Source organism: Podarcis tiliguerta (genome assembly GCF_965153285.1).
Source record: "Podarcis tiliguerta genome assembly, chromosome: Z".
In the NCBI taxonomy this organism is placed as follows: domain Eukaryota; kingdom Metazoa; phylum Chordata; class Lepidosauria; order Squamata; family Lacertidae; genus Podarcis; species Podarcis tiliguerta.
Genome location: NC_139553.1, coordinates 32685801 through 32710347, shown reverse-complemented (window position 1 = coordinate 32710347; position 24547 = coordinate 32685801). Strand labels below are relative to the sequence as shown.

General features: G+C 45.8%; 2 protein-coding genes across 2 annotated transcripts; both read right to left on the bottom strand.

Annotated features, from left to right (window-relative positions):
- Nucleotides 1-1099: 1099 nt before the first annotated feature.
- GLA (galactosidase alpha) lies at nucleotides 1100-15558 on the bottom strand. The gene is made up of 7 exons (XM_083422748.1): nucleotides 15272-15558; nucleotides 10988-11162; nucleotides 9809-9986; nucleotides 8484-8575; nucleotides 7074-7235; nucleotides 4411-4608; nucleotides 1100-2247 (listed from the first exon to the last, which is right to left on the bottom strand). The coding sequence occupies exons 1-7, from the start codon at nucleotides 15445-15447 to the stop codon at nucleotides 1936-1938; spliced, it is 1293 nt and encodes a 430-aa protein (XP_083278874.1). The 5' UTR covers nucleotides 15448-15558; the 3' UTR covers nucleotides 1100-1935.
- A 4773-nt stretch (nucleotides 15559-20331) lies between these two features.
- On the bottom strand, nucleotides 20332-23576 carry PIN4 (peptidylprolyl cis/trans isomerase, NIMA-interacting 4). The gene is made up of 4 exons (XM_083424369.1): nucleotides 23430-23576; nucleotides 22418-22491; nucleotides 21405-21524; nucleotides 20332-20509 (listed from the first exon to the last, which is right to left on the bottom strand). Exons 1-4 carry the CDS (start codon nucleotides 23467-23469, stop codon nucleotides 20351-20353), a joined length of 393 nt encoding a protein of 130 aa, XP_083280495.1. The 5' UTR covers nucleotides 23470-23576; the 3' UTR covers nucleotides 20332-20350.
- Between the last annotated feature and the right edge of the window lie 971 nt (nucleotides 23577-24547).

Genomic DNA, 24547 nt, shown 5'->3' with positions numbered 1-24547 from the left:
CTCTCTTGGTTTCAGAGAATACATGGGTAGGTAAGCCAAAAGCCCAGGACACCAGTTTTCACAGCCCTCTAGCAGCTATGGTGGCTCGTTTGGTGGTGGTGTATTTAGTGTTGACCCTGGAAGTATATACTTGATTCTGACCAAACTCAGCCTCCTGGTGTATATTTTGCTCTAGGAGGCTGAGTTTAGCCAGAATTGAGTATACAGATGTGGATATTTTTCAGCTCTCGTGCCCAACTATGAGGCTTGCTGAAGAAAGCAGGTGGCGTGTTTTCATTATATTGTGCTGCTATGTGTAGGACATGGCTGCCTTTGCCTCTTGGCATTTATCTTTTATTTATTTCCTTTTTGTCATTCTGTTTTCTCTGCAACATTTTATACAGGCAGCCTAGGACCAAACCCTGCTTTCTCTGTTCCCCTTTCCCACTCATTCAATATTTACCCATGTCTAGCCTTTTTCCCCACTTGCACATTCCTTTTGGGGAAAACATTCATTGTAAGCCAATTCACTGACATAACATATTTCTCTGGGACTACTTTCATTGCTGGGACTCTTTGTTGGAAGATAAGCAGGTATGTTGCTTTTTCAGGTCTTGAAGCAATTGGGAATATGGAAAGTAATGTACAGTACAGGGACGAAAGCTGTTTTCCATGCGTGTCTCGCTTCAGTCTCTAGCAGAGACTTCATAATTTGTGCAGTGATTAGGGCAGCCTTTCTCAGCTTCTGGTCCCCAGATGTTGGACTATAACTCCCATCACCCCAAGCCAGAAGGACCAATGGTTAGGGGATGATGGGAGTTATAGTCCAACACTGTAAACCCCCAAGACTTCAAAGGCATATGCAGGATATGCCTTCACTAAACTCCCATAATCACTTCTAACTGTATTCTCAGTCTTTTTTCTTTAGAATGCTTAAATTTTGAGATTTTTGCACCTTTATTTGTTAAAAATTTAGAAACAAACATTTAAGTTTCAATAAATCATAAGCAAATTTTAGTTTCTTGCTTCATTGTATTTGGCCAGAACAACTGACCTGATTTTTCCCATTGTGTTCCTTTAACCAATAAGCAGCAAATGGAATATAACACGAAAACCCCAATAGCTTGATCATGTGGATTTTTAATTCACTTCCATTATCCCTTGCCAGCAATAGGGATTTAGTTCATGGCAGAAAGACAGCAAAGATTCATTGAAAACTTTTGCCAGTATCTCTTGTACAATCATATTCACTTTAGTGAAGCAATGAGGCTTAGTGGTATGAAAAGTCCATGATGACTTCAAACTTACTGGTAGCAACACAGCTGAGATTTCCCTAGATTTACTGATAAGACTGCTTTCCCCCCATACAACGTGGCTTACACAACAAACAAAACCCACAGGGAAAAATAGAAGTTCAATAAATAGGCATAGTACAATTTATTCAAAAGTGTCCTGCTGAAACAGGTTTTCAGAAAAGTGCCTGAGATACAACGGGGTGTGCATGTTGTAATCTCACCTGTGCTATAATTATCTTTAGGTAGTGGGGGGAGAGGGCTAAAAGTAACAAAGTTGTGGATATTGTGGTTTGAGTAAGCTGAGGGAATAGGTGACTGCCCACAGGAGTTACTGGTGTATAACCACAGCCTTTTTCTTAACAACACAACTACATTCATCGTGCTTGGCATCCCCCAGAGGTAGAAGAAGAAGAAAACATGGTGTTGATAAAGTGTTTGGCAAAGCGCAATAAGGCATAGACTGCTTATCTCCAGCTTACTTGTCCAGAAATGCAGGTTCTTACACTTTAAAGGAAATTTAGAAGTCACTGCAGGATTAGGAATGTGGCACTGAACTAAGGAGTTGGTGTTGTAGCAACATTTCACCTGTAGGAAGGTTACTTGCTTCTGCTTAAAAGTCATCCTTGGGAGAAAAAAATGAGGGGGGAAAGAATATGCTATGTTACAAGAACTCTGGAAAGCGCTTCTTCCCATTATCAAACAGGTTCTCCTCAGTCACCACCGTCTTCAGCAGCACTGTGCCAGTTGGGTTCACCACCACCTTCAAGGGTGAAACCCAGTTGTGCAGCCCCAAATCCTCGCTGGTGGGAAGGATCTGCTGGATGGAGCAGGCAGGGTTACAAGCTAAGCCACTGCCAAGGTAGGCAGTAGAGAAGGCAAAAGCCTCTGGTCCACCAATCTCCTGACGGTTCAGCACAGCAATGGCAAAGGCTCCGCCCGACAGGGGCCGCTCCCACAGCTCAAAGTGGTTTTCCTGGAAAGACACAACATCCATTACCAGCTGCAGTAACAATCACGGGGGATGGGGGAGCTGTGGCCCTCCAGATGTTGGGCTGCCAACTCCCATTGGCCACAGCCAACCAGCCCAATAGGCAGGGGTGATGGGAGCTGTAGCCCATCAGCATCTGGAAGGACACAGGCTCGCCATCCCTGCTCTGTAGACTGCTTTTTCTGTTAACATACAAAACTGCTTACCAACAAAGACGACAAGTAAAGTTTACGAAACTTTATATGGTGAACCCTTAAAAAACTACTAAAAGGCCTTCAAGGACAGAACGATAAAAGATCATGTTGGGGACTCCCTTGCCCTTCAGGGAAGGGTGTTCCATTAAACAAGGGGCCACCACCGACAAGGCTGTCTCACTATATTCCTCTAGCAAGAGCACCACGAGGCCTCTGATGGAAATCTTCAGCAGGTTGATACTGGAGGAAGCAATCCTGTGATAACCCTGATCCAATGTTATTTATTGCTATAAAGCAGAGCTAGGAACGTCTTGCTCTCCAGATGTTTCTCGACTGCACTCAGGATATTTATCTATCTATTCAAAATGGGAAACTTCGTTTAAATTGGGAGCAGGGAATTTTGGATGCAGGGGCCAAATGAAAACCTCCAGGCCTCTTTATTTGTGTCTCTCCAGTCCTGTTCCATGCTTTCCTTGAGTGGCATTGTCCAGCTGTAACCATCTTAGAACTGTGATGCTGCCTTTCGCTTGTCTGGATGGAAAGGGTGTGGGTGGGTGTATGTGTGAATAAACTTGGGAATTTTGCACAGAATGCAGCCTTCAGGTTTCCCCTAACTGAATGTGGCCCTCAAGCTGAAAAGGACCCCTCACCTCTTATTTAAATGGATCATCTAAGGAAGGAAGGAAGATGGCTTGCTTAAAAGCAGCCGCCCTATAAGCTCACATCAGAGGCAATTTGAAAGGAGGCTTCCCAGCTCACACTCTTAATGCTGCAAAACACCAGCTCTTAAGAAACTTAAAATGTACTTCCTTAAAAGAACTGCCTATTAAAAGGATGAGGAAGCAGGTGGTGCGAAAGACCTCTGCCCAAGTTCCTCTACTTCCAGTCCAGAGGAGACAATACTAGGCTCAATGAATTAACAATATCACCTGCTGCTGGTGCCTGTTCGAAGTGGGCAGGGAGGGAAAGCAGAAAGCCCTACAAACAGGATCTGGAGCCAAAGCCAAATGACAGGGAGAGCTAACCAATTCATTCGTAGAATGTGTATAACTGCTTGAATGTAGGGGAGGAAATCTTAAAAAGTAATGAATTTTACAATAGCAGTACTGAGGCTACAGAGAAGGAAGCTGACAGCAGGGCCACCAGGTATTGCTGTAGGTAAGTAAGCAGACAGGCAGGTGAGGCCTAACTGAGGTTGGTTGGGCTGCGTCCCATTTGTATTTGGAACATGATATGGATTATAGCCTTTAAACTTCAACTAAAGCAGTTCCCAAACTTTGGGTCGCCGGCTGTTTTTGGACTACAACTCCCATCATCCCTAGCTAGCAGGACCAGTGGTCAGGGATGATGGGAACTGTAGTCTAAAAAAAAAAGGCTGGCTTCTCAAGTTTGGGAAACAAGGCTAAAGACATCAAGACTGAGAACAGGAGAGTCGGACCTGGTGGAATGTTTTGTCCCATGAGACCAGGGCCCTGCAGGATTTAACTTCCTTCCGCAGGGCCTGTAAGACAGAGCTATTCCGCCTGGCTTTCAATTTGAACTTAGCCTGATCTTTTATTCCCCTTCCTTCCCTCCCCCTCCCCTTTTTATGAAGATCACCTGCTCTGGGATCCCACAGCTAATTTTCCCCTGGTTTTTTCACTGGCCCAAATAGGACTAATTTAGCCAGCTAGCCCTGGTGATAATCTAATGTTTATTGGATGGATTTCCCCCCTAAATTGATTTTTGAATTCTGAATTTATTGTTATTCACATTTTATACTGTATTTTATGCTGTTTTAGGTTGCATCAATTAAGTGTTTTAAATTTGTTGTTAGCCGCCCTAAGCCTGGTTTTCTGAACCGGGAAGGGCGGGGTATAAATAAAAAATTATTATTATTAAACCCACCTTGTTTTGGCTTTCGAAACTTTCCTCCTCCCCCTCTCCACTCACCTTTTCCCCATGGCAGTCTTACCTTGGTAATTCGATATCCTTGCTTGCCCAATGGATCCTGGTTGATGGCTATGACTTCTTTGTTTTGGAGAAGAGCCTTGGCCTGTGGGCTAATCTGACGCAGGTCATTGGACATGAGAAGTGGAGCCGCCATGATGGCCCAGAGAGCCAGTTGAGTTACTTGCTGATCCCAGCTCAGTCCAAAATTTCCAATCACCAGCTGGCATAGGAGGGTGGTAGAGGAGAATTACCATATTGAAGGGGGTTACAACTCTTAGGTATCGGGATGCTACACTAAGGAAGGGAACTAGGCTGGTGATTAGCCGCTGGAGGCCGCAGGGCCAAATCCGGCCCTTAATTATCACCAGATATGTCCACTCCCACAGCTCAGCTCATGTTCTTTGCGCTGAAAAGGTTCAATCTCAGGCATTCCCAGTTAAGAAGATGAGAGGAAAGTTTTTAGGAAAAGCCTGTGTTTGCCTGAAGCCCTGAAGAGATGCTGCCCATCTGTGTAGACAATTCTGGGTTAGATGAGCAAACAGCCTGACTCAGTGTAATAGTATCTGGCAAATACTACCTCATCAGAAGATCTGCTCCACACAGTGTAGAAATAAGGCCTTTACAGTGGTACCTCGGGTTACAAACGCTTCAGGTTACAGACGCCGCTAACTCGGAAGTAGTACCTCAGGTTAAGAACTTTACCTCAGGATGAGAACAGAAATCGCGCAGCGGCAGCGGGAGGCCCCATTAGCTAAAGTGGTACCTCAGGTTAAGAACGGTTTCAGGTTAAAAACGAACCTCCGGAACGAATTAAGTTCTTAACCCGAGGTACCACCCGAGGTACCACCTACTCTTTGCAACGCCCATTGCAAAGGAAGGCACCATCTCTACTGTTTCCTTGGCTCCTAACGAAGAACTTTTCCAACAAGCCTTTCAAGTGGAGATTGTCACCAAAAGTGAATCCACCAGAACAGCTTAGGCTAACTTTTATAGCCTGATATCAGTGCGCTTAAAATGTGTGGCTCCATCTGCAGTTTACATTTTTAAAGCAATATGGCACCACTATAATAAATATAGATCCATGGTTTCCCCTGAAGAATCCTGGGAACTGTAGTTTGATATGGTACCGGGAGTCGTTATGAAATCCCTCTTTTCGCAGAGCTACATTCCGAGGGTCCCTGAGAAGAAGGACCGGCTCTTAAACCATTTTAGAAGTTGTAGATCTATAAACAGCTAATAAAAAGGAGTAAAAAAAGAAAATCAGGAAAGGAAGGGTGCGAAGCCAAGAAGAAATTTGAATGCTAAAAAAAAAAAAAAAAGGATAAATGTTTTTAAATATTGTTGGAGACTTAATAAAAATGATATTAAAAAATAAGAAGTTGTAGATCCATGAGGAGAATAAAGGACTCCCAGCATCCTTAACAAACTACAGTACCCAAAATTATTTGGGGGAGCCATGACTGTTTAAAGTGGTATGATACTGATTTAAATGTATATTGCGATTGGGGCCTGAATTAGGAATCAAACTCTTTATACTCTGCTGCTCTGTATTTTTATTAGGAAGGCCCTGCACAGGGATGCCATGTTATTTTCTCACATGTTCCATTTTTAATTCTTGTTTAATTAATAGCTGGAATAGCCTGAGGGCATCCCAAATTGCTGTAGCCAATAGGCAGAAATTTTATGGTGCAGATACACTTTGGCCATAAAACGCACTCTATACCACACTGAGTTTCCATGTGGGCCTCATGTAAAAACGTATTTGCAGCCAAGCTCTTGAAAGGAACACAAGGAGCTTATTGTCAATTTATAAACATGAAGAAAACATGCAAATTAATATACAACCCAGAATTGAAGCTAACGCCATGCAAAGCAGATGTCTGGGCTTGCAGGAAGATTGAGAGTGAATAAATAAAAGGCAGGTACCTGGGGAACACTCAAGGCAAGACTGATGAGCAGGCACTCACCTTCTTCAGCAGCCGGGACTGGATGTGCTTTATATATTTAGCAATGAATTTGGAATACAACAAGCTATTTTATGCCAGAATCAGTGAACTGGTTCATCGAGTTCAATATTCTCTACAGCAGTGGTTCTCAATTGGTGGGCCACAGAAAACTCACCCAGGGAGTCCGTGGCACCATTCACATAACAAAATATACCATAGATATATCAAAATCTTCAAAAGTAGGGGGTCCCATGGCTTGTCTTTTGAAAAACAAGGGGTCCATGGTGCATAGCTAATTGGGACCCACTGCTCTACAGCACTGGTCTTCAAGTTAGTGTGTCAGGACCCACCACGAAGCCATAAGGTGGGTTGCAACTGCAACGCTACCGCCATACAAATAATAAGAGCAAAAACAGAATTAATAGTAATAATATTTGGGTCCCCAAATGTATATTTGGGTTAAAGGCGGGTCTACAGCCTCCTACCCCAGCCTGATATCCTCTGTACATTTTGAGCTACCACTCTCCCAGCCTACAATGACTGACAGCAGTTCTCCAGGGTTTCAGACTGAAGCCTCTTCCAGCCCTATCTGGGATTGCTAGAGTTTAAATCTAGGCATGTTCTCCTCCCCCAGTGAGCTACAGGCCCCTCTCCAGGGCTCAGGAAGGCTGCGAGGGTTTGGATGCTTGAGCAACAGCGTGGAATCTGGAATAAGTGACCCAGAAAAAGGTTTTCTTACCATATCCGGGTCATTCCAGCCTCCTGGCCCAGCGGCATCCACAATGCTGTCCTGGTTATAAGAAGCCCAGTCCAAGATGTTCTTGACGCTGCCCCAGGCATCGTAGACGTCAGCATAATTCCTCCAGTAATTGCAGTACTGTTTGATCTCTGTGTAGTTGGGCTGGCAGAGGAGTGAAGACAGAGAGAGAAAAGAGGTGGCAACGATTTATTTGTTTTATTTAAGATATGTGTCATACTTCAGTCCCACTGAGCACTGCGTCAGAATGGAATGGACTGTTTCAGTGGAGGATGTGGCTGGCTTCTACCAGAGACTGTGCAGGGCAGTTGCCAAAACAGGGTTTTGCAGCACTGACTCAACTTGGCTTTAAATAAAGTGTGGGAAGGACCTGGATAGGGCTCCCTCTCTTTTTGCAAGTTCTCCTGAAGTCATTTGCCCCATGAAACTTTTCCTAGGAACATAGGAAGCTGCCTTACACAAAGTCAAACCACGGGTCCATGTTGCTCGGCACTGTTTGCATTGCCAGGGTTCCAGGCAGAGTGTCGCTCCCTGGAGAAGCCGGGGGTTGAACCTGGGATCTTCTGCATGCAAACCAGATGCTGTACCTCTGAGCTACGGCCCTTCCCCATAACGCCCCCTTCTTGCCATCTATATATCCCTAAGAGACTAAACATAACACATTCTGAACACAGGAGGAGCCGCTGCAGCAAGAGTGAGGAACCTTTTTCTCTCCGAGAACCACTCCTGACAGCTGGTGTGGTCACCCCACACTCTCCTGCACACAGCAAGCATACATGCACACCAGGACAAAGCCCCCCTTCTCTTGGCTGACCCCTGCAAATCAGCTAAGGAGGGAAGTGTTATCATACCCTCCCATCTCTTCAGATGATTAATCTGGTGAGTTGGGTGTGGAGGATTATAGTCATTCCTGTTGCAATGCGGGAAGATGCTTTTCCCAAGGTGCAGCCTAACATCACAATCAATGGGTTTCACTATTACATAGCCAAACAGGCTCCCAGCACACCAAATGTGACTGGTGTGGCAATGACAGTCACCTTTCCTGATTGTTTTATGTACTCATATGCAGATCACAAGCAGAGGTTACTGTGCAGGAATGGGGAACCTGTGAAGACCCTCCAGACATTGTTGGATTCCAACTCACATCAGACCTCAACCAGCCCAGCATGACTTATTGTCAGGGGTGATGGGAGTTGTAGTCCATCAACATTTGGTTACCAGCCCTTGCCCTAGGACAGGTGTGGGGAACCTTTGGTCCTCCAGCTGGTGCTGAATTACTATTACAGCCCTCAGCAGCCCTGCAAGCATGGCCAACCGTCAGAGCTGATGGGTGTTGTAGTCCAGCAATATGCCCCAGGGAAATAGCAAGGTTGCAAAGCGGCCTCTCCTTACCTTCCGAAAGGGTCTCTCATACAGTGGCCACTCGCACGAGAACACAATGTCTCTGCCTGTTTTGTTCAAAGCATGGGACATGTTCTTATAACCTGGTGGCAAAGAGCAGAAACACCCCCCGAGAATTAAAACGAATAACCAAAGCCTGACACTCATCACCAATCCCCACCACTCACCTCTCTGCCCCTTTGTAAGCTTATCATGGGGGGCATCAGGATAGTGCTGGGTGAGTCCTAGAGGGAATTTTTGTCAGGACACCCTCAATCTTTGTGCCAGCCCTGGTCAAGGCTTTACCACCTACCTGACCTATAAAGGGGAAGCAGGTGGCGCTGTGGGTTAAACCACAGAGCCTAGGACTTGCCAATCAGAAGGTTGGCGGTTCAAATCCCCGTGACGGGGTGAGCTCCCGTTGCTCGGTCCCTGCTCCTGCCAACCTAGCAGTTCAAAAGCACATCAAAATGCAAGTATATAAATAGGTACCACTCCAGCGGGAAGGTAAACGGCGTTTCCGTGTGCTGCTCTGGTTCTCTAGAAGTGGCTTAGTCATGCTGGCAACATGACCCGGAAGCTATACGCTGGCTCCCTCGGCCAGTAAAGCGAGATGAGCGCCACATCCCCAGAGTCGTCTGAAACTGGACCTAACGGTCAGGGGTCCCTTTACCTTTACTTTTTCTTTCAAAGGTCTTCAATAAGGAAGTCAAAAATGTCAGTTAAAGCCAATGAGGCTCATTTCCTCATTGTAAGTTAAAGCCAGCGAGACTCATCAATTCTGGCTCTGGATCAAGGATGGGGAATCTGTGGCCTTTCAGACGTTGCACGCAACTGCCAGCATCCATGACCTTTGACCCAACTACCTGGGGCTGACAGGATTTGGGAGTCTCGTAACCTCTGGAGGGCTTGAGGTTCCTCATCCCTGTCATAGTAATTCCAGACACCCACTCTCCAAATCCTGGTCGCCTCCTCTGAACGCACTTAAGTGTGTCATTGTCTTCTTAAAATGAAGCACCTTGAACAATGCCTTAAGCCCCAAACAGGAAAGAGCTTTTGGATCAGGAGCTAGGTGGGGGGAGAGAGGGGAGAGCAGAAGTGGCAAAGGTGCTGGTGGCTTCTTCCAAGTATAGACAGTTCAGAAAATTTACTGTGGGCTGTTTTAGGAGGGGAGAGAGGAAGGACAAAGTGTGTCACATATTCCTCCTTAAAGCTCTATCTCCTGCTTCCAGGGAAGTGAACTGGGTGACCCTATCCAAGGTCGAGGTAAATAGTAAATTCCACGCAGGCTAAAAGGTTCGCTCTGACCTCCTGGCAAATCCTGCTCTGGGACATACCTTCTGCCAACAGTTCCAGGGTGCCAAAGTTACAGCCATCAAACTTCAGCAGGTCCACCCCCCAGCCAGCAAAGGTGTCAGCGTCCAAATCATAGTAATCGCGGCTGCCAGGAAAACCAGCACATGTCTTGTTCCCGACATCTGCGTAAATGCCCAGCTTCAGCCCCTTGGAGTGGATCTGGATTGCAGGTAATTGAGAAGGGAAACACAGCAAGGTTTATGGAGCGGAAAGCTTATGTTTTATAAGCAGAAATCAAAAGAATTTGGCCTGCTTTTAATTCATGGGGTGGGGAGAAAATAGGCTAAGAAAAGGTGCACTAGTTTTTCAACAATGGAAGGTATGATGCTACTCTACAAAGGGGTTGACACAAAAAAATGAGACAAGACACGGGAGGGGCTATCCTATCAATGACCACTAGCCAGGAGAGCACAGTAGAGTCTCCATGTCCAGTGGGCTGTCTATCTTTAAATACCAGGTGCTGGAGACAAAAAACTACGGGGAGCTGCTGCCTTCGTGTTCTGCTTGTGATGTACAGTGGTGCCTCGCAAGACGAAAAGAATCTGTTCCGCGGGTCTTATCGTCTTGCGGTTTTTTCGTCTTGCGAAGCAAGCCCATTGACGGAGTAGCGCTATTAGCGCTATTGACATTTTAAGGGCTAAAAACGGCTTTTTAACGCTTGGGAGATTAGCGGTTTTGCTGCTAAAATGCTTTTAGCAGCTTAGCGATTCAAAATAAGGGGTTTTGGAGCGGAAAAAAAATTCAATTTTTTTCGTCATTTTTCGTCTTGCGAAGCAAGCCCATAGGGAAATTCGTCTTGCAAAGCGCCTCTGCAGACGGAAAACCCTTTCGTCTTGCGGGTTTTCCATCTTGCGAGGCATTCGTCTTGCGGGGCACCACTGTATTGGGCAGCAGGCTGGCTGCTGTTGGAAAGAGGATGCTGGTCTAAATTGACATGCTCAGGTCAATTCTTAGCAATTGGATGGTTAAATCTAGAGATGGGGAATGCTGTTCTTTGTCACGTTCAGCCCTGCAGTTCTACAGCGCTAGGGACACTCTGAAAGGGGGAGCAGCCACAGGAAGTTCTCCCATTTCCACCATCCTTTCCAGCTCCTCATATGTTCTCATTGACCTCAAAGTGGGAGAAGCTTTGGGGAAAAGGTCAGCAAGAACCTACTTACATAGTCAGCTAGTTTACGAATCCCACTAGGAAAACGGTTTGGATCCGGCTGGAGCCTGCCTTGCTTATCACGAGTTGGAGACATCCAGCAGTCATCGATACACAAGTACTGATACCCAACGTCCCTCCATCCATCTGACACCATAAGGTCTGCCATCTGCATGAACAGCTGCTCACTGAAGAGGGCAAAAAGGGAAAGTCATAAGAAGTTGCCTTCCTCCAGGTCATATAGCCCAACGTCATTGTCTGATTGGCAGAGGCTCTGCAGAAACTTGTGCAATAGAGGGTCTCTGTCATCACCCTGGGTTTCTGATCCTTTTTAACTGGAAACGCCAGGGACTGAGTGAACCTTGGACCCCTCTTATGTGCAAAAGTGCTCTAGCACTGAGCTAAGGTCCCAAAAGCTGGGTACCAACACTGAGCTGGTAGTGAAGTAGAATCCAATGAGAATCCAATATCATATTGATTAGTGATTGGGGGGGGAATAGCAAAATGTCTACTCATATATTCTGCAACCACTTTCCGCCTCTGTGTTCCTCCCTTCTTGCTCCCATGCCATGACCACTACCACTGGACAACCTGTCTCCGCACCCCTGCCTTCATGCAAACCCAGGACTGCAATGATTCACGACAAATCCTCTAATGGGGCTGCAAAATGACGATCTTACATTTTTGTTATGGAGAGAGAGAGAGACATTGTACATGCACACAGAAACATACTGATGTTTAGTGGTCTTAAATCTCATGTAGCTTAAAGATCTGAGGTACTACTTCAGAAATAGAGGCTCCCACAATGGAATGCTCCATGCAAACAAACAGAAACTATCCACACAGAACACTAGCATGTCAAGGAGAAGGGAAGGGTGCTAACCTAGCCCTTTTCCTGAAATACTCACTTTCTATATGCAGGATTTACCGTATTTTTTGCTCTATAAGACTCACTTTTTCCATCCTAAAAAGTAAGGGGAAATGTGTGTGCGTCTTATGGAGCGAATGCAGGCTGCGCAGCTATCCCAGAAGCCAGAACAGCAAGAGGGATTGCTGCTTTCACTGCGCAGCGATCCCTCTTGCTGTTCTGGCTTCTGAGATTCAGATATTTTTCTTCTTGTTTTCCTCCTCCAAAAACTAGGTGCGTCTTGTGCGTCTTATAGAGAGAAAAATACGGTATTTCTTCTTTAATGAGGGAGCATTCCATCATGGGAGTGGGGTTTCCTATCTGGAGCTTAAAAGTGGCACATCACAGGGACAGGTTGACTACATCAGTTAAAATTAAGACTGACATTTAACCAGAAAAATGTGAAGAACATCTATTTTATATTTGTCTGTACTGAAAATAGAACTATTTTCTGCTTCCACTGGCAATCCTGCTCCCCGCCCAAAAACAAACCTACACCTGGAAGGTATTTAATACAAGATAGTATTTAGTGATTGCAGACTCCCAACCATTCATATTTAAATATTGCTATTACAATAATTATATGCCTGTTGTCTTTGTCCATGGAGTTTTCTTGGCAGGGATACTGGAGTGGCTTGCCGGTTCCTGCTCCAACCACAATAATTTGGTTGGACAGTGTTATCGAAGCTACAAACATGAGTCTGACCAAACTGCGGGAGGCAGTGGAAGACAGGAGTGCCTGGTGTGCTCTGGTCCATCGGGTCACGAAGAGTCGGACATGACTAAACGACTAAACAACAAATTGCAATAATTATGACTGAGAAGTGCCTACAGCCCCACCTATGTGGCTAATGAAACAATACTTCTATGCATTCTGAGCCTTGCAGCAACAGCCTTTAACTGCCTGCAAAACTCATCACCTCTGTGAAGTTATTGGCTCAGCCCCTTACTGTTGTTCCCCATATTATCTGTTGCACAAAGTTTCCTCTTCACAGCAGGCAAAACTGTAAGTTCTTTGAGATGAGGACCTCTTAATTCTATAAAGTGTCCATGTACAAGGCACTATATAAAAATAAATCATGATGATTTACATACATGGAAAGTTTAGCCAACTATTTGAATCACAGAATATTCCATGGAATGAGGAACAGCTTATGTTTAGGCGACTTAGATCATTAAAGAGGAAACTACAATATCGGCCAGGCCAGTCATAGGATATGTGCAAACTGCACAGCTTGCTTCTTCAACCTGTGTTGACATATTTAGCAGAATGAGGTGGCACAATGAACTTCAGACTGTGCCCCTACATAAAGAATTGAAATCAAAACAAATGAAACTTTGGACACCAGGTTCAGCTCAGCTGTTCTACTTTTCTCTTCACAGAGAATTTGCTGTTGTTTATCTAGTGGGGAAACAATCTGCAATCTGAACTGATACACACACAGAGACCATTCTACCATTCTGTTTGCAAGCACAGGCCAAGTCCCAGATGGTTCCAGAATATCATAAAGGTAAAGGGACACTTGACCATTAGGTCCAGTTGTGACCGACTCTGGGGTTGTGGCGCTCATCTCGCTCTATATGGCGAGGGAGTTGGCGTACAGCTTCCGGGTCATGTGGCCAGGATGACTAAGCCACTTCTGGTGAACTAGAGCAGTGCACGGAAACTCCGTTTACCTTCCCGCCTGAGTGGTACCTATTTATCTACTTGCACTTTGACGTGCTTTCGACATGCCAGTAAAACCAGGGCTACAAAAATCCAAGGCAGTTTGTTGCCCAGGCTCCCAAAAATGTAATGCATATGCTGAAGAAATGCAACTTATTTTCCCTCTCCTGCAAAGAGAGTTGTCTCCCTCAGCTTCAAGGCTTGCTGTAGTACACAGGAGTTTCAATGTATTTTTGGGGCTTGGCAAACTGTGAGTTATCGACAGCAGATAAGTCAGAGTTTGCCACTACACACTGGCAATTGTGGACACATTTTCTGATTTTGGAGTTTCAAAGTGTCACATAATTAATGCACTTGGACTTATCTTGTAACCTTTTCAAGGTCAAAGGCTTTTGTTCCTTTAACAGTTGCAAACAGGAAGTCAACAGATGGAACCTTCCCCTGCCCAGATCCTCTATGGATGATAAAACTTCATCTGCTGGTTAAAGTCTCTCTTAAAAAGCAAAGGAACCATGCAATGAAAGGTGACGACCTTTCATTAAAATGAACAGGTATGAGGAATCTGCAATCCTTCACATGTTGGACTCACGGCCAGCATGGACAACGGCTAGGAAAGGTGGAAGTTGTAGTCCAATATTACATGGGGCCACAGGTTTCCCAGCTATGGACAGTCTTAGCCCACATTAATGGCAACAGATATATGTGGTACACCTTTATATTGGCAAACCTTTCATGAACCTGATGGATTTAACAGAGAGAGTTTTCTCTCTCATGTGTGCGCATGAGGTATAAAGTGCTCTGTGGGTGTGTAGGTGTGTGGGTGTGTGTGTGTGTGTGTGTGAGAGAGAGAGAGAGAGAGAGAGACTGTATGTATATATAAGTATTTTACCTTTGTTTATACAAGCATTCACTTTGAAAGGCCACTAAATGCAAAGGGCACAGCTGTGATGCTTCCATGCAAGTCTCAGCATGTATACAAGCACACCACTTGTGGCACAATCTTCCTAGCTCTGCTAAGCCAGTTTAAAAACTTGTAGCAGGTGATAAGATGACGTTGCCTGAACCCACAAGGTATAATTTAACAACTTGTGAACCCAAATGCAAGCAATGATGTCCTAAGGCCCAAGAGCACCCTGATGCAGCAGCAAAAAAAACAACAACAAATAAAAATATTCTAATGCTATTATAGGCTGCATCAACAGAAATACAGTGTCCAGAGATCAAGGGAAGTCATTGTATCACTCTATCCTGCTTTGGTCAGACCACATCTGGAGTACTGTGTCCAACGACATTGACAAGCAGGAAAGTGTTCAGAGGAGGGTGACCAATATGACCAAGGGTCTAGAAACCAAGCCTAATGAGGAATGGTTGAGGAAACTGGTTACGTTTAGCCTGGAAAAGAGGCAACTGAGATATGATAGCCATCTTCAAGTATCTGAAGGGCTGTCACATCGAGGGTGGAGCAAGCTTGTTTTCTCCTGCTCTGGAGGGTAGGACTCGAACCAATGGCTTCAAGTTACCAGAAAGGAGATTCCGACTCGACCTCAGGAGGAAGTTTGACAGTAGAATGGGAGGTGGCAGACTCTTCGCGGGTTTCCCTTTTTTTAACAGAGATTGGATAGATGGATGGATGATCTAGCTGAGATCCTGCTTTTGTTTTTTGAAGAATGCAAACGCTACGTTCGAGCAGGCAGCCCTCTTGGCCCAAGATCCCAGGCGCTCACCTGATGCATCGGCTGGGCTCTTCGTCGCAGTCGACCTGGCAGAGGAAGCGCTCCCAGTGCAGCCAGCCCATGGGCGGCGTCCGTGCCAACCCGTTTTCTAGTGCGCCCGCCGGGCAGGACAGCGCCAGCAGCAGCAGCAGCAGCACCGGCAGCCCCATTCCACAGCTCCGGTCCATTCCCGGCTCCCTCTTGCAGCGCCGCTCCCGAACTTTGGGACCAGCCGCGCCGCAAAACTCAGAGTTCAAGCTGAACCGAGGAACACGCCGATCCAGCCAATCGCAGCGCTTCGCTCTTGCCGCTCGGCCAACCAAAGGGCTCTTCGGCGGCCAGCGTGAAATATACACCAATCCGCTCCTTAGGAATCCTGGTGGGTGGGGGAATCTTGCAGAAAGAGGAACGAACGGAGGACCCAGGTTGGGTCACGCGGCAGAACGGAGAGGGGAGGGGCATTAACCCTTTCGTTGATGCAACCCTGCAGCGCTTAGAATAGCAGCATCGGCGTTTCTATTTGCGCTATTATTACTATTGATGATAACAGCATCGTCGTTGTTTGTCGCACAGTTATTATTAGCAACGCACGTTGTTGTTGATTTGTACATCGCCATTTCTTTTTCTTCTCCCCCTCTTTCTTTTTCCCTTTCTTTCTTTGGTTTGCTTTTACAGTCACATACCCAACATACAACATAGAAACAAAATTCCAAAGAATCTCCTGGACTTCCCTCTTCTCCTTTGTGGGTCCTATTGCTAATCATTTCCTTCTGCATCTTTTATAATAATCCAAATCTTTTACCGTTCCATTGTGTCCCAAAATTCACTATTAAACTACAGTACAAGTGTTATTCCAATACCTCGCCATTTCTTTCTGGCTTCCCTTCCCACGGCCACACCGATTTCTAGGTACAGGCCAACCATCTGCCATAGAGAGTTAGTCTAGATGAGCCTCAGGATCCCTTCCAACTCTATTAGTCTAAGTAGCATTTAAAATGGGGGGGGGGGGGGGAGGTTGGCTTTTACAACCCAACTTATCACCAAGGGAGCTCATATTCTTAAGTCCGTTGTCAGCCAGGGAAGAAAGGGTAGAAGCAGAAACCAGTTAAAGGAAAGCAAGGCAGAACTTTATTTTTCTGTTGCCCCACCCCTTTCCTAGGTGGTGAGGGGGACCCAGAAAGGTGTGTACCAACTTTTAAAATCTTTAGAAATTGCCCAGCTCCTTAGTCAAACCATCCCAAATCATAATACAAACATCACAGAAAGAGGTGGTCTGAAACAGGGATTTGATAGTATTATGACTGTCTTCTGTCTGCCAGGATACCTGATGATGCTTGCTGGTTGTCTTTTCCTGGCCAGCCTGGGCCATTCTTTAGGCACAGCAAATGCCTTGGTTCTTGAATCCATTGTCACCCCTACCTTTACTCATACACAGAATATGCTCTTTTGACAGGTCTGCTCTGCTTTTAACAGATACTTGCCAGACTGGTTTTACAGAGAGGTGGCAACAAGTTTATCGCCAGTCTATTGGGAAATGTTTTATCAACAACTTCTTGCCATCCGTAACATTTCAGCTCAGGTTTTACTGGTAAATGTGATATTTCATCAATAAATTTGTGGATTCATTGAGAAAACAAGGTGAAGTGAAAGCATCCTCTGTAAAAACGCACATCTGGATACTTTGTTACCATTTTGACAGAGTTATACAGTGATACCTCGGGTTACATACCCTTCAGGTTACATACGCTTCAGGTTACAGACTCCGCTAACCCAGAAATAGTGCTTCAGGTTAAGAACTTTGCTTCAGGATAAGAACAGAAATCGTGCTCTGGCGGCGCGGTGGCAGCAGGAGGCCCCATTAGCTAAAGTAGTGCTTCAGGTTAAGAACAGTTTCAGGTTAAGAACGGACCTCCGGAACGAATTAAGTACTTAACCCGAGGTACTACTGTATTGCACTTGCTATTTACAGAAGGGTTCCTATTGCATTGCCTGTAGTTACACACAGGGGTTTGTGTGTTTTGTGGACATACACATATGTAGATACACTTAATTTGTAGATACACTCATTATTTTTCCATACCGAAACTATACAGACACACTTTACAAACGCCAAGTTTCTCTCTACAGCCCACTAAAACAATGAAACACAACTGATCAGGAAGGACACTTGGACAAGCACAACCGAGCGATTTGTACAAGAATGCAGTGGTTGTGGGGCCTAACCATGGTGAACTCCTATATGCAAGTTACTTCTGTAAAAGGACATGATCTTTTGCAATGCACATTTCTAGTATGTTCTAACTGGAAGTATTTGCCTTCCTTTATTGCATGTGCCGCTTCAAATCTGTTTTAAAAGCATTGTTTTTGTTTGTGTATAAGCCACAAATTCAAAATTTATCAGAAGGAGGGAGAGCTCCTTCCTCAATTTGAGAATCACTTAGGACAGTTCCTGTGGTTCTCAGATGTCTGCATAACAGAGGCACACTCAGGCATTCAACCCTGAACCGAGAAACTATTTTATGCAACTGGCAGCTGCAGAGATCTATCGGTGCACACTGATGTGCTTTTGTCCCGCAGAACCATTTGTATCTGTTAATTAGGCCTGCCCTGGCCCTTCTTCCCAGGTTCTTCATGAAGGTGCTGGGTTCACCATCATGCATTTATGTGAAGCCTTGCACAACCCTGTGGAAACAGCTGCAATGTACTTCTTCACATTTTGGAAAACTAGTCCGGACATCCAGTTTCAGCATGTATGCTATAAAGCATTTCCCTCCTTGGCTATGTAGCTAAGACTGCCCAAGACTTAGACCTCTTACTTAGAAGTACATCTCTTAGAACTACATGGGATGAGCTTTCAAATAAAGATGCTGAAAAGTGGACCCCTCTCTGGAGATAAACCTGGCCATTGTGGTGTAATTAACCCATTTTGGGTTTTATGTTTGGAAGGAAGAGGAGAGGCGATTGTCAGTGTGGAGAGATAATGGAACTGAATGGAAACCTAGTTTGTAAGAGCTCTTATAGCAAGGCTTGTAAGAGTTGTTGTGGCCGCTAAAATAAAGTTCGGACAATGGTCTAAAGCAGGAAGGGGTTTCTCAAGCCTGGGGACCAAATGAAGCCCCAGCCCTCTGGACCCTTCCCCGACCACAGCACACCTGTGTCAAACACTTCCCTGGCTCTGCTCTGCACTCTCAAGTTATGTTTGACATTTGTTTAAATCTAACAACACAAAGGAAAATATAAGATGTTGTGCCTGGCTATAAACTCTGATCATTCTTTTTGCTAGCCAGCATGGACAGAAAGGGGTTTGCCAGTCACTGGCCTACTAAACAAAGGTAAAATTTTGTTCTTGTTGTCGTTTAGTCGTGTCCGGCTCTTCGTGACCCCATGGACCAGAGCACGCCAGGCACTCCTGTCTTCCACTGCCTCCCACAGTTTGGTCAAGCTCATGTTGGTAACTTCGAGAACACAGTCCAACTATCTCGTCCTCTGTTGTCCCCTTCACCTTGTGCCCTCCATCTTTCCCAACATCAGGGACTTTTCCAGGGAGTCTTCTCTTCTCATGAGGTGGACAAAGTACTGGAGCCTCAACTTCAGAATCTGTCCTTCCAGTGAGCACTCAGGGCTGATTTCCTTAAGAATGGATATGTTTGATCTTCTTGCAGTCCACGGGACTCTCAAGAGTCTCCTCCAGCACCATAATTCAAAAGCATCAATTCTTTGGTGATCAGCCTTCTTTATGGTCCAGCTCTCACTTCCATACATCACTACTGGGAAAACCATAGCTTTAACTATACGGTCCTTTGTTGGCAAGGTGATGAATCCATTATTCCACCCACATTTCCTTCTGGCCCTGCCTACCACTGACATCTGGCCCCCAGAAGAGAATGTGGTCCTTGGGCTGTAAAAGGTTCCTCAACCCTGGTCTAAGTGCATATGATGCAGCTTTGTTCCTGAAGCTAAGAAATTTTAGCCATATAAACTGCATGCCTGGGAACCATGCAGAAACTGCCTTTAGCATTTTGGAAGGGTGGGGTTTGGGGAAAGTAAGCGACATCCACAATGCTAGAGTGAAGGCTTTCATTGCATGCTTGAGATCCGAGGTTTTACTCCCTAATTTTTGGACTTGATATTGAATCATTAATGGGTGACCGGAGGTCGTTCCCCTTCAATACCCTCAAAGAGTTACAGGGGGCTAGCCCCTTACACCCCATTTATCCCATCTGGGACCCCTTCTGAGGTGCCCTGAAGGTTGCTTGTCATGTTTGCTGCAAAACAATAAAAATAAAACATAGCCCTTTTTTACCAGTCACGTGGGCCAGCTTTAAAGAATTGCTGCTGTTGCTGCCACCTACCTAGGAAGAATAAAACACGTAAAAGAGCCCTGCTGGATCAGACTAATGGTCCATATCTAGCCAAGCTCCTTTTTCCCATTGTGACCAGTCAGAAGTTTCTTCAGAAGTCCACAAGCAAGGCATGAAGGTAACAGCCCTCTCCTGCTGGTGCTCCCCACAAACAGAGATATTCAGAGCCATGCTGCTTCTGATTCGGAAGCGACTGAATATCAAGACTACATACACACCCTACATTTAAAGCACATGAATCCCCCCAAAGAATCCTGGGAACTGTAGTTTAGCCACTGCAGGGCTACAACTTCCAGTGCACTTCACAAACTGCAGTTACCAAGATTCTTTGGGGGTAGGAGGGTGCTTTAAATGTCTGGTACATACAGAGCCTAGCCTCAGTGGCTAATTGAACTTACAACCTTATTGGCCATGAATTTGAAAGCTGTCTAAACTAAAGGCCAAACTAAAGGCTAAACCAAGAAGGAGGGAATGATGCACTTTCTCTACACCATGTATAATTTCATTAAGGTCTATCCTTGGGTGCCTCCTTTCTACACTACCCACCCTCAATGTTTCAGTTTTGATTCCCAATACACACACGGTTTCTCACCCCACCATGGTGTACACACACCAGTCTTGACACACCTAGGGAGGGTGTGTGGAAATCAACCTTCTATTTCTCACACAAGCATACCAAGGGTTTAAATGAAAGGGAAGAAATTCCTAGCATCACACAGAAACATTTTTTTTATTTACGCCCTTCAACCATTATGATGTGATAGCCAAACTTGGTTTTCACAGGAGGGTCTGTGTACACGGGCTTGTCCATACTGCTGACAGGCAAGGCGAAGGCTGCATCTTGGAAGGGCCCCACCATAGAGCCTCTGCTCATCCAGCCCAGATCTCCCTGGAAAAGAAGATCAATGGGAGACTGTTAAAGCCCTATAGCAGGGCTGCTGGGCAGATTTCAGTTCATTTAGTTTTTAGCAGAACTTCAGGGCCACCAACCAGAGCCAGGGTAGCTGTGGGGACGGGGCTACTGCTCCCCATGAGCCCCCACATTGTGCTGACCATTTTGTACACATATAAATCCACATCTGAGTTACTACACATCAGAGATTCTAACAGTCTAATTTAGAAAGGGAGGAAGGAAGTTGTTGAAGTAGCTGCTATAACAGAAGTGAGAGTGAGAAGCCCTCACCAGTCTCCTGTACATCTTCCAGTGATCAACCAGGAGACCCAACCTCTCTTCTGCCCTTCCTTACTCTAAAAGGCACAAGCCCTTACAGCTGGACCTCAGTTCCCTCTCCAATATGCTATACCTTGCTTGCTTTCTGCACGTGCTCCTGACAAGCCAAATTTGCTTTTCCTGTAGGTCAGGTTGCGAAGATATCGTCAACATTTTGCTTAAGTTCGTTCTTCGTTCCCTTTTACTCTCACCTTTCCAAGCCTCCTCACCTCCTGTGTCCTCTTCTGTTGGGATTTCCACTGAAAGCTCTTGAGGCCAGAGACCTGTCTTTTTTAAAACTCATTTTACTTCTGCAAAGTGCTGTACACACAGATTTCATTTGGCTCCGCCTCTGTGTTTCTGCTGCAGCTAAGCTTCACTCTAGTCTTTTAAATCCAGATTTCAATTAGCTGAGTGTTTCCAAATCATACAGCAGAACAGGCATTGAAATAGCAAAAGCAAGACTATAGCACCTTGGCTGCCTCTTTCTCTCAAGCCCTCAGGGCAGCAAAGGAAAGGTGGCAACCACAGCAACAAGGTGGTCTGTCAGCACAAAACAGAAAAAGGCACATACCCCTTGTCTGGCTTTGTCCTCGCTGTACTGAGAGGCTACTTCACTGAAGCGCACCCCAGCCTTGAGTTTTTCCAATGCCTCCATGCATCTGCTATGCTTCTCACATAGAATATGCCTCACCTAAAAAAAAGCAGAATGCAGATTAAACAAGCATACAACACTCTGGCTGAAGAGGCAACCCAGTCAGATGGGCAGAATATAAATAATAAATTATTATGTATTATGTATTATTATTATTATCCCTCAAGAGGTAATGCAACCAACGACAGCTCTGGCATTTGACTGCAATTTAATGTGGTTTACATTACCCCATCTCACTATAATAATTTATAATAATAATTTATTATTTGTACCCTGCCCATTAGGCTGGGTCTCCCCAGCCACTCTGGGTGGCTTCCACAAAGACCAAAAATACAGTAAGATGTCACACATTAAAAACTTCCCTGAACAGGGCTGCCTTCAGATGTCTTCTGAATATCAGGTAGTTGTTTATCTCTTTGACATCTGATGGGAGGGCATTCCACAGGACGGGCGCCACTACCAAGAAGGCCCTCTGCCTGGTTCCCTGTAGCTTTGCTTCTTGCAATGAGGGAACTGCCAGAAGGCCCTCGGCGCTGGACCTCAGCGTCCGGGCAGAACGATGGGGGTGGAGATGCTCCTTCAGGTATACTGGACCGAGGCTGTTTAGGGCTTTAAAGGTCAACACCAACACTTTGAATTGTGCTCGGAAACGTAGTTGTGCATCCCATAGCATAAAGTCATTAGTGTAGGGGAGAGGTGTTGAACTCCAACTCCCATCAGCCAGCAGTAGTCCAACAACATCTGGAGGTCCACAGAACCCCCACCCTCCTTGTGCAGACTGATGTCAAGCTAGCTGTGTTGAGCGGCTAGAGATCAGGAAGCAAGTCACCCTCCCCAGTTTAGCTGAATTACACTGTACATACATGTCTCTTTCTTGTCTAAAATTGCACCCCAGGGACACTATCCAAGATGAAATGATACAAAACACCCACCTTCACACTGCTGCCACCTCCTTTGGGGCCCTGGGCTTTCTTATCTGCAGCATCACTGCCAGAGGATGCTCCACCTATGAAAACACACAAAGTCAGAGGCAACGGTGAGACACCCTGGGTACGCTATGACACCTTCCTTCCACAGTGCCAAGCCCACACCCGGTGCTCAGCTGTGTGTGCACCCTGTGCAGCCAAACTCCAGGTTGCCAGTCTCACAGCAATGCACAGAAGCATGCTAGACTTAAGCTGCTATAAGGCAAAGGCTGCTCACCCTACTTGAACCCAGGCAGGATGTGAAAGCACACAATCACAGCACTGGGAACTTAATCACAATGAAAGCTTTTTTCTTTCCCCGTTCCTGTTTTGCCTCACATTCTGCCTGAAGAAGCATACTGTACCAGAGAGAATATGAAAAATTGCTCCCTGTTTTGTAACACTGGTTGGTCCTGATAAAAAGTATTCCCTCACTTTGTCATGACTTATGTGTATCCGAACCGCTGATCTGTACCATCTGCAGCTGGGGAGGAGGGCTCATGCCTCTCCAAATGCAGTACAATGGACACCATTACTGACCCTGATGGCTGATTGGGGCCGATGGGAGTTGGGAGCATCTAGAGGGCCACAGGATTATATATCCTTGATCTGGGATATGCTGGTGAGTCAAGGGGCTGGAAACCTATTAGGGCATCCCAGGCACGTGTGGAAACCCACATGTCTCGGAGATCTCTGCACGTCATCCTGGTGCTTAAATCTGCTTCAGGCCGGTTTAAGATGAGCAGGGTTAGGCATCTCCTTCCAGAGAAGCGGGGGGGGGGGGGCAAGCCGAGACTCTTAGGCTGTACTGTCCCTTCTGGAAGAGTAAGGCAGAGAAGACAAATCAGGATTCCTGGTGTCCCTGTTGTCAGCACCTGGCTGGGGAGAAGGAAACTAGGACTCCTGGGTTCTCTGGTTGCAGCTGGAATTCATCCCATTCACCCCATCGTACCCCCATTCAGCGTCCCCCATCCCTTACCCTTTCCCCCTTTGCCGCCGCTTTTCCCTTTCGGAGGCATCTCCACGGCTTCTTCCGCCCTCTTTGAAGTGCTGCGGCGTCGCTCTCCTCTGATGTCATGTCCCGGCGACTCAACCGACCGGGCGCCCCTTCCCCTTTGCGAAAGCGGACCAATTAGATGCCTGCGGGGCGGGGCTTCACAGCATCCGTCAAGCGCATTGACAGAGCCTCTTCCCCGCATCGCTAACGTTCTGTCAAGTCGGGCTTCACGGTTTCAGTAAAACCCTGATCACAGGCTTGTCGATAAACCCAGAGAAGTTGCTGCGGGCTGGCAAACGGGAGACCGTGTGGACAGTCCTCCTTTGCTAGCCCCCGCAGTCGCCTACATGCAAGAGAGCTGAAGATGGCATACGTGGTTCCCTCTTCTCCCATGTTATATCCACAAAAAGTTAGGTTTAGAGACGGTGGCTGGCCCTTGGTTCCCCAATGATCTCTCTCAGAGTGGGAATTTCAACCCTGGTCTCTCCCAACATTCTTTACTTACACTGTATTGGTTTGCACTGTGGTGCACCGAGGCAGATACACAAAGCTGCATTGTTGTAATTATTGTAGGGTGTGAATACTGTGTGCTAATATTTTCAATATTTACTCACCTTTTGAGTGGACTCTTCAGATTGGCATTGAAAATGCACCCAGGGCTCCACTGGGGGTTTCAATACAAGTCCAAAGATTACAGCTGAGAGACAAAAATACTTTGAAAACATTAAAATAGAAATAAAGGAAGAGTTACTGCTCTTTCTTCCATCTCCACCACTTCAGGAGGCCCCAAGACATAGATTTTGGGGTCCAGTCTCAGCATCTCAAGTTTAAGTCTCAGAGTCATAAGCTGGTCTCATGTTACTGTCTCTTTACATTGGGTTGCTTGCTTCCAATCTTAGTCCTACTAAGAACAGATCCATTGAAATTTATGGACATGACTTAGATCCATTAATTTGAATGTGTCTTTTGTGAGAAGTTAGTTGGATAAAACCACTTGACTATAGTATTACATAGTATTATTTTAAAATACTAAACAAACCCAGCCATTTTGAAAGAAAAAATACTATGTATGTTTCCCTAAACTTCCACTTTCATCCAGT

Bases quoted from the DNA above. Each gene is read 5' to 3' on its own strand.
- GLA (XM_083422748.1), bottom strand. From the start codon at position 15,447: ATGGACCGGAGCTGTGGAATGGGGCTGCCGGTGCTGCTGCTGCTGCTG. The intron at 7,236-8,483 runs GTAAGGAGAGGC...CTCCTCTGCCAG, and splicing joins ATGAGAGACCCTTTCGGAAG to CCCAACTACACAGAGATCAA. The intron at 4,609-7,073 runs GTAAGAAAACCT...CTCCTATGCCAG, and splicing joins GCTGGAATGACCCGGATATG to CTGGTGATTGGAAATTTTGG.
- PIN4 (XM_083424369.1), bottom strand. From the start codon at position 23,469: ATGCCTCCGAAAGGGAAAAGCGGCGGCAAAGGGGGAAAGG. The intron at 22,492-23,429 runs GTAAGGGATGGG...GTGTTTTCATAG, and splicing joins CGGCGGCAAAGGGGGAAAGG to GTGGAGCATCCTCTGGCAGT. The intron at 21,525-22,417 runs GTGGGTGTTTTG...GCTTTTTTTTAG, and splicing joins GAGGTGGCAGCAGTGTGAAG to GTGAGGCATATTCTATGTGA.